Source organism: Poecile atricapillus, chromosome 4, assembly GCF_030490865.1.
Source record: "Poecile atricapillus isolate bPoeAtr1 chromosome 4, bPoeAtr1.hap1, whole genome shotgun sequence".
Lineage (NCBI taxonomy): Eukaryota > Metazoa > Chordata > Aves > Passeriformes > Paridae > Poecile > Poecile atricapillus.
This window is the reverse complement of record NC_081252.1, coordinates 64,354,605-64,366,852: the sequence shown is the minus strand read 5'-3', so window position 1 is coordinate 64,366,852 and position 12,248 is coordinate 64,354,605. Positions and strand designations below refer to the sequence as shown.

General features: G+C 35.7%; 1 protein-coding gene across 4 annotated transcripts in view; it reads left to right on the top strand.

Moving 5' to 3' along the window:
• Window positions 1-12,248, top strand: part of JAKMIP1 (janus kinase and microtubule interacting protein 1) — an 87,563-nt gene that overhangs the window by 49,801 nt on the left and 25,514 nt on the right. For 3 of the 4 annotated variants that reach the window (XM_058837414.1, XM_058837413.1, XM_058837415.1), the window contains 2 exons: window positions 655-717; window positions 1,896-2,281. In XM_058837414.1, coding sequence (XP_058693397.1) covers window positions 655-717; window positions 1,896-2,069 — 237 coding nt within the window. In that variant the 3' untranslated portion in view covers window positions 2,070-2,281. Of the gene's footprint in view, window positions 1-654; window positions 718-1,895; window positions 2,282-5,005; window positions 5,108-7,946; window positions 8,001-8,949; window positions 9,016-11,409; window positions 11,479-12,248 lie in introns of those variants that run through there. The other variant, XM_058837416.1, reaches the window with a different exon arrangement.

Genomic DNA, 12,248 nt, shown 5'->3' with positions numbered 1-12,248 from the left:
GAGGAGGCCTGTTGAAGCCATGGGAAAACCTAAAAGAAAAGAAGTGTGCTGGTGAAAATGCAATTAATTAGAAATACAGTTTCAAATGGAGTATCCAGTGTCTTGCACCATTTCCCCAACAGCCTTAAATTTCTTGTCACAAGCTCTGTGTATTGGCCAGATTCTCAGATTTTTAGCAGAGGATAATTAACTTTATATTGCTGAAGCTTTCTTTTCGGGGTAACTAAATAATTTCAGTCCAGTTCTCTCTTTGGATTTGTATTGAGCTACATAAAATGGGATGATTTTGCAAGAAAGTTTCCAAACCTTTGCAGTAGAAAGCAGTAGTTTTGAGTTCAGCTGAGTAAAGAAATGTTTTAAAAATGACATAAAGTATATAACTGTGGTGACCCACAATTGCTACATCTAAATATTTTAAAGTACATGCTAGCTGGAACATACTAGGAAACAAAAGACTGCTACAGGAAAGGAAGGAACTTTTATTTTCACTGTAGTATAAAATGCTGTACATCCTTGAAATATTTATGATCACTTCATTTTCAATGAGTGACCATTTTATACTTGAATGTAAAATGATGCCTGAAATCTAATTATTGTAGTCATTCATCTTGCTTAACAAAACATATGTATTTTCAATCTACTTCTTCCTCACAGGATTCAAAATGGGTAGAAGAGAAGCAGCTGTTAATTAGAACAAACCAGGAGTTGCTAGAGAAGGTATGTGGGAATATTTTCAGCATTGCTGCCCTTTGTCACAAAAGAAATTGAATGCACTAAGTACTATCCAATAAGCATGAAATTGGTTTATTTATCACCAGAAACAGAAATTTAAATAAAAATCTCTGATTAAAGTACCAATATGCCTTTATATTCTTCAGAAATCGAAGCTGCTCTTTATTGTGGAGTTACATGGATAGCCACCAGTACATCCCAAGCTGGCTGAGGTTTCTAATGTCCAACAAAATAAAGTTACACAAAGATGATGACGATGATTATTATTATTATTAGTCACTAACAAAATTGCCTTCTCCTTTCAACTTTTTTATAGTTTTTCCATACATTAAGTAATACTGATTGATTTAAGGCTTATTTTATTAACTGTCTGAGATACTCAGAGCTGAGCATCTGCATTGTTCTTTGTTGATAGTGGTGGGAAAGCTGGTTAGTCAACTCAGGAAGACAAAGAACTAAATTTGTTAATTAGTAGCTTAATGTTAATACTGTACAAATAAGATAACCAAATAAAAAAATCATGATTAAAAGTAGCTACAGCCAGGTTTAATTTTTTTGGTAACTTACATGGGCACTATAAATGTTAAAGTACATTATGCCAGATGTTACACTTCTGTTTAGTTTTGTACAAAGAAAAAGAGCACCCAGTTGAACTAGACAGTAGACCAAAGCTCTTAGTTGGAGTAATTAGTAGCCAGTATTGAATTTCTATTTTGTCATTGTTAGTACCCCAAGGCAAAATTCTGGCAAATTAAAAAGTAGTCATTAAAACCACTCCATTATTGTCTTTCATATACTGTAAAAACTAGATGTCTAATTAGGCAAAGACAATGAGAATGGTCTACCCAAATGTTAATGTAATTCAGTTTCATTTGATGGATTTTAAAAGAAAACTTCTACTGCTTAACTTACTTAGATGCAATATTCTATTCATATCACTTTTGTGCTACTGCCAGATTATTACTCTAAGAGAACATTGACCATTTTCTACTGATAGTTCTCAGAAATACTTTCTGATGTTTCTTTTTATCTCTAAGACACAGCCTGATGTGTAATGAAAAATTGAAATAATTAACAGTTTTGTCTAAACCCCTGGCTTGTAACTCTGTGCAGTGTCTTTTCTAGTGCTAACAGGCTGTTACCATGTTGTCTTTGTCTCACAGATTTACAGAATGGAACAAGAAGAGCATCAGCTGAAGAATGAGATGCAAGATGCAAAAGACCAGAATGAGCTGTTAGAATTCAGAGTGCTAGAGCTTGAAGTAAGAGATTCTCTCTGTTGCAAACTCTCAAATGGAGCAGAAATTATGTTTGAACCCAAGCTGAAATTCCTGTAAAGATTACTGATGTCTGGTGCATGTTTAAGGGAAGTCACTTAGGTATCTATTTTTTACATGTTGTATCTTGGGATAATGAAATTGATGCCACTGCCTTAATATGTTTTGGAGAGAATGCTCACTAATGTTTATAAAGATGTAATATAGCTAATATAAATTGCATATAGTTTGGTTTTCATCTAATAAAATATTTTGTTTTGCAATATTTTGCCTTTTTTATTTGTTTCATTTCCATAACTGCTCCTTTCCTGCATGTAAAATCACTTGGTATGTATACTACAGCCTTGGCTGGCACTGATTAAATTAACACACCTTCTCACATCTTGCATGCAGTGATCTGACTAAAGATCTGACACATCCATCACATCGATGTATAATTGCTTTAAATCACACTGATTTAAGATTGACAACATTCACGTGAAGTAAATTTATGTTAAAAAGAACACATTTTGATAGCAGCTTCCAAAGAATTCCTCTTACCTTAAATCCATTTTCTCATGGTTTAAAGTGATCATGGACTGGAAATAATTGGCTTCAGTCAATGAAAAATGCAAAAAACCCCAAACTTCTGGCAATGCCAAAGTGGTAAAGCAGAAATACAACTTCTGTATGTTCAACTAATATGTTGCCTCTAGGAAATAAATTCTATATTTTGCATAAATGAAATAAGCAAAATTATTTTTTATTAACACTTTGAACATGTAGCCTGTGACTAGAATTGAAAGTTCTCATCCCCTCACAAATTAGGCTCATGTTGCATTTAGTAACAGTAATGTATCTGTGTGTGATGCACAGTTGTCACATGGTTTTATTGCCTGATGACACATTGTTCAGTTTCAAAGATCACCAGCATTCTTAACACTGCTTAGAATAAACTCTCTGAGAAACCTGTCATTGTCACTCCTCCATTTTTATCACCCAGCACGTTTCACCAAAAATCTCAGCATGTGTAACTTCTCTGATAAAGATGCAAATGTCATGTCTTCCTGTTATGTGGACGTTCTTTTTGTCTGACATTTCTTAATCTTTTTTTCATCCTTTATCAACCATATGTTTTGATGTCATAGCCCATTATATTCAAAATTATGAATTTAGGTTATTGGAATTTCAGTAGATGTTCAGGAAAATATATATGCTTTCTAATACATATCTTTATATTTCATTAAAGGACTCTAAAGTAAAATAGAGAACAATTTAGCATTTGAATTTGCTGTTGCACTAGAAATTGCTTCCTAAAGTGTGGTTGTTCTTAGAAGTAAAACTGTCCAAAAAAATATTTCTCAAGGAATGAAAAAATATTCTTCAGTACATCCTCCGTGAATGTATTTTTCACATGGAAGAATCACATCAAAAACAGCTCAGTATGTCAAGTAAGGTTTTGTCATGTGCCAAAGCTTGGAAAACTTCTTTCACAGAATAACAATGGAAGTATTTTTGTGTGATTGCACGAAAAGATTTTTTTCCTTAGGAGACAAGCATGTAGTCACAAATGTGACTGACAATGCAATGCTTTAGGAAAACCATCAGTTCTTCTGGTAATCAGGGCAGTATTTTTTAGAGCAGATAAATTATTTCAGATTAAAATTAGGTAAAATATAAAACATAATCATTTATTTATCAATTAAAGCAAGCAAGTTTAGGTGAGTTGAATGCAATAACAAATGATGAATTTTTAACAATATCTAAAATAATAACTAAATTTGGGTAAAAAAGTTCTGGTTTTGGTTTACAAGAGCTAAATCATTATTTAAGCCCATTTCAGAATTAGACTGTTGATGTAAATATTATTTAAAACAAAACCTCTGAGAGGGAAAATTGCATAGACTATGGAGATTTTTCTGTCTACATTGTAGTTTCAAATTAGGTTTAACCTAATTAATGAACAAGATTTGCCATGGTTTGTAACTTGCTGAAGTGAACAGATGCAGCTGCCTGCCATATCAATTAGAACACCTCATTTGTGATTTAGGAAATGGAGTAATGCCTGGATTGTCATAGGAACTAAAATATTTTTAGTGGTGGTCTCTCTGAGAAAATGCAGTTCATGGTGCCAGAGTGTCCCCTTGTAATATGGAGGTGAAATCTGGTATTTCTTGCTCATGTTCTCATAGCCAGAGAGAATTCAGAGTATGACCCAATGCCTTTGTTACCCAGAGCCTTCAGTCCAGTCATTTTTCACAGGCACATTAAAATTTAGTTTAGATAAAAGTGCTTGTTAATTATTTTATGTTATTTCTGCCTTTTGAAGAAATAATAGGTTGGTATTTTGAAGAAATGCATGGAAGTTACTTACATGGACTAGTTAAGTTTTAGATATAGTATAGCTTTAGATTAATGGGAATTTATGATTTTTATTTTGGCACAAAGAACATTTTAGCTGTAGAATAGTGCTGCCTTTCAACATATTCTGACTTCCTGGCTTGTGGGATGAGTATGAATGGGGATCTTAAATGCTCTAATAGGAAGGTAGACTGTAGAATAAACAGGGTACAGACACACAGGTTTAATTTTAGTGAGAAAATCTTCAATAATACTATTTAATGACGGAGTTCAATTTTTTTTTCCCCTGCAGATTCTTCTTTCTAAATTGTTTTATTGTTCCATGAAAGAAAGCAATAGTTAAATAAGGATATAATCAACATAAAAACCTGGAGAGTATTTTAGGGCTCCAGTCACTTAGGGTCAGTGTAGCAAGGGTTCTGCAGCTGGGGAGTGTCAGGTAGCTTTGCAGAAACTGTGTGCATGGAATTAGCTGGCAGCTAACACTATGTTTGTATTTAGCCAAAATTCTTCAAATATAGTAAAAGAGAAAATAGGATAGATTTGGAATGAGAACAGGAATCTGCCTTTTTCATGTACAAGTATCTCTTGTAAAGATGGGGAATAAATGTTAACATATAATCACAAATGTTGTTTTTAAACAAATCTTTCCTCAGGAGAGAGAGCGAAGGTCACCAGCATTTAATCTTCATATAACCACCTTCCCTGAAAACAATGGAAGTGCACTTCAACTGTTCTGCCATCAGGAAGGAATAAAGGTATATGCAGAGCACTAGAAACAGCTGGATGGCTAGGAGCCTTTCTTGAATGACCAGTCTACTATCCAAACAAATGGTTAGACTCTTACCAGGGAAGAAAATTAAAAAAAAAAAAAAATTAGTTTTAACTGGGAAAATAGTTTCATAAGAATATGATCTTGTCATATCAGGAGTTCCTCAGTGAAACTGAAGGCTGGTCAATCAAGATAATTTACATATGGTCTAGAGAAGAACATGGATATTGATGTGATTCACTGTCTTGAATTGTAGGCTTGCTACAGTACATGGTTCATGATATTAAATGTCTTGATCTGAGTTCAGAAATATAACATTCTGTCCTTATTTTACACCCAAGGTAGTGAAGGCTTTTATTTGTTGAATGAATATGCTTAAGTTATTTGCCAGGACCTTGAAGCATGAGGTGCCTGACCCAGAACTCATTCAGATAGGTGGAACTCTTTCAGAACAAGAACAAGATAAACATCAGAATCTCCCTTGATTACCTTCAGATATAAAGAAGCAAGAATTATTCTTTTCACTCCTGTTGCCCCATGAACAGGATATTTATGCAACTTGATTTGCATGCTGGTTCACTTAAGATAAAATTCAGACTTGTGTTGCCAGTAATGTTGCACAACAGGCCAGGGTAACTTGTACAAATAACTAAAGCATAATCTCAGTGCCACTCACTAGTGTTTTATGGTCGAAGTTTTAGTTGTGTTTACAAATCCTCTTACAGGAGGCTTGTTGCTGTTCAGTGCTTTAATAAGCACAGGACGATCTCTAGAGGAAATAAACAGAAATTGTCCCTGCATATTTTTAGGAAGCTGAGTAGTCTGAAAGAAAAGAGTTAAAAGCTGCTTCTTACCTACAGATTTGGTTGGATACTCATCTCCCAAAGCACACCAAGGGTCCTCAGTTAGCATATCACCTACAAACAGAGCCAGACCCACTTTTAGCTTACCTGTTATTCTAATCTGCATGTTGGCCATAGCAGGTACAGTGTACCAGAATCCATAATTCCCATTTTTTTCCACTATCATCTGTGATATGCCTTAACAGGTGAATTCTTTTCAATCTGCCTTTCAGTTCACTTACCTGGAAGGTGGGGCAGTCATCTAATATGGGCAGACTGAAATAGTTGACCTTTTACCTGTTTTCAGTGCTTTTCAAAATTATTAGCCATCAGTAGTAATGTAGATTCCAGAATGATGCAAAATCTGATTTGGTTTCTGATTCTTCTTTCATGCATCATATGGAAATAAATTATTAGAACGATTATTTCTGGCTCAATAGATGCAAGAACTTGCATGACTTAGTAAATTCCATTCTTCCCTAGTGTAGCTTGTTGGCTAAAGAAGTTTCTGTTCAGCATTGCCAATGCTGATTGTAATCAATAGTTTTGTTTTTAACATTGATCCAAACACAAGTGTATTAGGATCTGCACCATCCCAGAGTTAGTGATGTGCACAGTTAAATAGCTCATGTAGCATTTGGGAACATCCCTGAAGTTTTTGGGAGGAGAGGGAGGGGACCTCTCCGGATAGGAAAACTTGAACACCACATGTGGCCCTGTGACATGTTGTCCTTTTCTAATTGCTGAATATGAGTAGAAGTTGAGGGTGGCAACATTTAACAAGGCCCTTTTGCTTTATGTATGTTTATTAAGCATTTTGAATAACAAGAACTGGTCTATTCCCATGCTCTTATGATCTCAAGACTTCCTGCCTTCAGATGGCATGGCTGCATGCAGGCTGTCAGTGGAAATGATCCCTGGTCCATGTTAACTTGCAGACCAAACTTGGGATAGTTCAGGAGAATGCAATTATCTCTGGTTAAACAGTTCCATGACCCTTTCCAACAACTAAATAGAGTTCTGGGGCCTAGGAATTGATCCTGGCACAGTGTTAAATACAGACATCATGTGAATTTTATCAGGAAAAAGTTCTCACTTGGGGTGGTTGGGCACTGGAACAGGCTCCCCAGGACAGTGGTCACAGCAGCAGGCCTGACAGAGCTGAAGAAGTGTTTGGACAGTGCTTTCAGGCACACAATGTGACTCCTGGGGATGATGATGTATAGGGCCAGGAGTTGGACTCAGTGATGTGCTTGATGTGTCCCTTCCAGCTCAGCATATTCTATGATTATGTGATTCCATGAATTTATTCCTCTTCTTTGAATCAGAGGAGTAGTTTTCTTTATTTCAGTGGCTGAGCCTTAATAAAGATGGGTTGTTCTGTTATCATTATCTGAGAGATGAGGGGCAGAAAAATTTGGCTTTCTAATCAGAAAGATGATTATGAGCTGATAATGTTTGGAGGAGGATGTTCAGCCCACTGTGCACATTCCCTTCTGCCACTGTAAGGCTGATTTGAAACTCAATGGTTTTGCTTAACAAAGAAAATAAAAAGTAATCCACCAAGCAAACCGTAGCAATTTGTTCACACTCTCTGTCCTTTTAACTTCTGTAGCTTACGTGGTTGATGCTCTACTCCAAACAAACAAACAAAAAAGTCTTTTAAACCCTTTCTCTTTACATCTTTCAAACCTGTTTATCAGTTTTGATCTTTCCTCTACACACATTAGCAAGATGATAAGTGTGAATGATACAGGGACATTCTGCCCTCATGCACAGACATCCATGTTGCTTGTGATAATTGAGAGTGACTTTTGGTTTTGTCTTAAAGTATCAGTAATTACTTTTGTAATTGTGATGCAAAACTGTGTTTCACTTATTTACATTCACACACAGACGTGAATAAAGGGTACATAAAGTGTAGCATATAAAAACTGTTTCTGACCTACTTCATAAAAAATAAGTGTTGAACATCTTTTTCAGGACGTGAATATATCTGAACTTATGAAGAAGCTAGATATTCTTGGAGATAATGGGGTAACTCTTTTTTACTTTTAAATATACCTCCAGTTTCATGGTTAATTTAAAGCATTTTTCCCACAGCAGATACTAACATCCAAGACAGTGCACATGGTGATTTATATATGCCTGTATTTGTATGAAGAATAGGAATGGTTAGGAATGGCTTTTACAACATGAAATTTTTGGTTAAACTGATGGTAGTGAAAAGATTATTTTTTTAAGATAGGATTTGATCTTGACTAAATGATACAGAAAATAGACACTGTCATAGGCAAAGTGAAGAGATGCAAAACAAGGAGTCAAAGCCAGACCAAGTTGTGAATTATCCCTCTTTAGTACTAATAGTGGCATCTTCTGCTGTGAAGGCTGTCACTGCCAGAAGTGGGTTTTCTGGGAGAAAGGCAAGGATAACTGTCTCCCCTTTTTCCTCTTTATTGCTAAATACAGTATAAAACCTTAGTCACACATTTGGGGCACAAACATCCAGAGAGCTGAGTTCTGTTTATAGCTGGATTTAACAGATTGAGGTCTTTATAATACTAGTTTGAAGTTCTAGATTTGCATGTTATGTTGCAAGTCCTGTGGAGGTTTCTATAGCACTCTTTGCAGTGTTTTCTTTAATTGGAAGTCTGAAGTGCATGAAGGTGAGATTCATTTGCTGCAAGGAAGGCCCTGGCAAAAACAGGGAAAAAATGGCAAAATCCCTGACTGAAACCACTTAATTTTCATTGAATGATCTGTCTCATTGAATGATCTGTTGAAAAAGTGTTGTGGGGCTGGTATGCTGAAATAGAGCAGAACTAAGCACCCTTGGTTTAACTTTCAGTCATGGGATCATTAGTGGTTATGTCTATCATTCTCAATATTATAACTGATTTATTTTTTGAAGCATGGTTAAAACTTACTGCTTGTGTTAAAGGATGAATTTTTAATCCAATTTAAAATGCATCTTTTTGTATTTTAGAATTTGAGAAATGAAGAGCAGGTTGCAATAATCCAAGCTGGGACTGTGCTTTCCCTCTGTGAAAAGGTAGAATTCAGTAAATATTTTTCTCTGCTAAAAACTGACCGTGTCTTCTAAGATACCTCATAACTTTACCAGGGAGGCATGGCTTTTCTGTTCAGGTCATCTGGATTGGAGCATGTATTCATCCTCACATGCATATTGGGATTGTGATGCCATGAGTAAAGCCAAACTTAAGAAAGAAACCCAGTTTTAAAATAAAAACATGTTTTGGAGATATTCCATTAGCATAGAGTACTGAAAATCAACTTAACACAAGAGACTTCATTCCCCGAAGTGCTGGTGTCCTCAGTGCTGTGGGAGCAGTTGTAAGGTGCCCTCTGTAAGGTGCCCATGGTCCCTTTTGCGCTCATTCTTGTGGATGACTGAAAAAGCTCAGAGTAGTCAGTGGTCCTTTCCTCTGTAAATTAGTGCACATAGAGAAAAAGTAGTTTGCACAAGATAAGTAATCAGTCAGGTCACTCATTTCTGTATGGCTGGTTCTTTGCTTCCAGAGAATATAATCTGTATATGAAAGGGGTGACATTTAGAGTGAAGAAAGACTTGCATATTTCTCTGAAGAAGCTCTGTGCATCCTTTTCAAATGTTTCCATTAAATCTTTCCTGATGTATTGTTGAAATTCAGAATCAGATATTTTAAATTAAAACTTGAGCAATTTTAATAATTGCTCTAATTGATATAATTTTGATAATCTACTTATCTAAATACCTTAAAGTAAATAATCTACATTAGGTAATTTAAGACTCATTAATTTAAATGAGTAATTGCTATCAGCAAAATAAAAATGGGGAAAAGAGCTAAAATCCCTATGGTTTTCACTGTGTTGTGGCGTTAGAAGGTAATGATTTTAACACTTCTCATCCAATAAATGAAAGAAGAAGAACCCCACTATTAAAGGCTAACATATAGACTCCCAAAAATACTGTTTGTATCTCCTGTGCCCCTTGGTTCATGAAAGGCTAACAGGCATAGAAAGATCAGAATCAATATTTAGTTTTGCATATCATTTGCATACCTTGAAAAAAATTAGACCTCTAATTTTTGCAAATAGCCCTTCACTTGATTGAGGGTAGCTATGAGAGATGCGCAGGATTTCCCATTTCCATTGATTGCAAAGGTTCAAAGTTCTCAGTCTTGCTGAGCATCTGGTGAGGCTTTCCTGAGGAGTATCTTCAGCTTGTCACCTTCAAAATGAAGAAAAAATAATTGTGAAAATAGAATCTCTGGGGAATATTGTGTTCCTGTTAATTTTTTTCTGTAGAAAGCTAACCTGCAAAGCAGATAAAACAAATATCCAATTTTATTCATCAGGCTCTTAAATAGTGGGAGGTTCAAAATGATGAAGTAATAAATTCACATTTCATACGTTTCATCAGTTTACATGTTTGTAATTTCCTATGTAAATCTTGGGGAAAAAAGTCATTATGCATTATAGTAGGTCATTAATTCCTTTGAGCCTGAGGCATAATAAATTCACCAAAACACTAAATTAAAGGAGTTGATGTGCAAAGGTTACCAAAAGACTTAAAGCAGATATGAGTAGTCTAGTGTTAGTAAACAAGGCATTTGAGGAAAGCAATAATTATCAGTGGCAAATCTGCTGTCTGTAAGCTAGTCATGGGTCCTTCTTGAAGACCAGTAGGGAAAAGAAATTAATAATTCAGAACTGACCGTTCCCATCCATTCCAGTTAACTTAAATGGAAATATTAACATAATCCTGGTGATGGTTAGTAATTAAGCAAGAACTTGCATCCATGCATTTAGCTATTATGATGTGTAATTTTTACCTATTATGATGTGTAATTTTTACCTTTGGAAGGCAATGGCCTTTCCTCATTCTGATTGTTTTGAATGTCACCATAATGGTAAGGAATTCATAGTAACAACTACAAGAGCTTCCATCTGTCTGTCTGTTTTATTTTTCCCTCTACATTACCAATGTTTTACAAGTGAGCCTCTTCTCACAAAGAGTGCAGCAAACTGTGCAGAATGAAGGTGAATTTTTCACCTTGTCTCTTGTTTAAATTGCCCTCTGGAAAAATGCAGGCCTGAAATGAGACGATGGTTTCACAAATCAGGCCAACAAGCATTTGAGTAAGAAACAATCAGGTTGATTCTGCATTCTTGACCCAAGTCTGTTTTGTTTCTTGAACTTTACAGGGAAAAACCCCATTTAATTTACTGTAGGAAAGCAACCTCCACTTGTTAGTCTTTAGTGTGTCTCTGTATTCTGCCTGTGCTCTCACAACCTGTGTATTCATGTGTGTCTTCAGAGTGAATAAATAGCATGGGAGGAGCATATGCCTGGAAGTGCTGGCAACAAACTTGCAAAATATTTGGTAGAACCTTTTTCAAAATCTCTATTAATTTTCTATTTTTCCTCCTCACATGGCTGTAGTGGTTGAAACAGATAGAGGGGACAGAAGCTGCACTGACACAGAAGATGTTAGACCTGGAGAATGAGAAGGTAAGAAACAATAGCTAGAAGTAAAACTCATTTAGCTAAAACTCACCTCAAGGGAATGTGCCTATATTTCATCCCAGGCAGGTTTGCTGCCTTTCTCTGCTTGACCGAGATGGCTTCATGGTAAAATAGGCAAGTGGTTTCTAGAACAATCTATTGCTTGTATTCTTTGGGGTGAGACAGAACTTTCAAATCTATATAGAACAAAAATAGCAAAAATACATACAAATTAGGGTACAAAGGCATAACTGGAGAGCACATTAACCAAACAGTGTGAAATTGTCTCTGTGCTTTCTTTGTGTATTAATTTGCCAGGCAGAAGCATCATGTTTTTAATGTTGGGGTCATACTTGAATTGGCAAGGGTATTTCTTTGCTCTCTGGTACTCAGCTTCTGGACAAGCTGTCAAGACCTCTTACCCAGATGACCTTTCTTTCCCCACAGCCTTCATGTCTAAAGACAGAATGTTTTCTCTGAAAGCAGTTCTGTCTTGAAGAATAAACTGACCTTATTTTTCCATATGTTGAACAATTTTAGAAGGAATGTTTGGTTTTACTGGTTTGCCATGCATGCTGTGCTTCACATCTTTAAATGTCATTCCAAACACTGATTAATCCTCACCACACCTTTTACAGGTAGATAAATAAGCAGCATTGCGTTCATCCTAAAGAATGGGACAATGAGACAGAGAGGTTAAGTGATTTGCCCAGGGCCACTGAAGAAGTGTGTGTTTGAGCCACAAACAAAAGGAGAAGTGCTCAGATTGTGTTCTC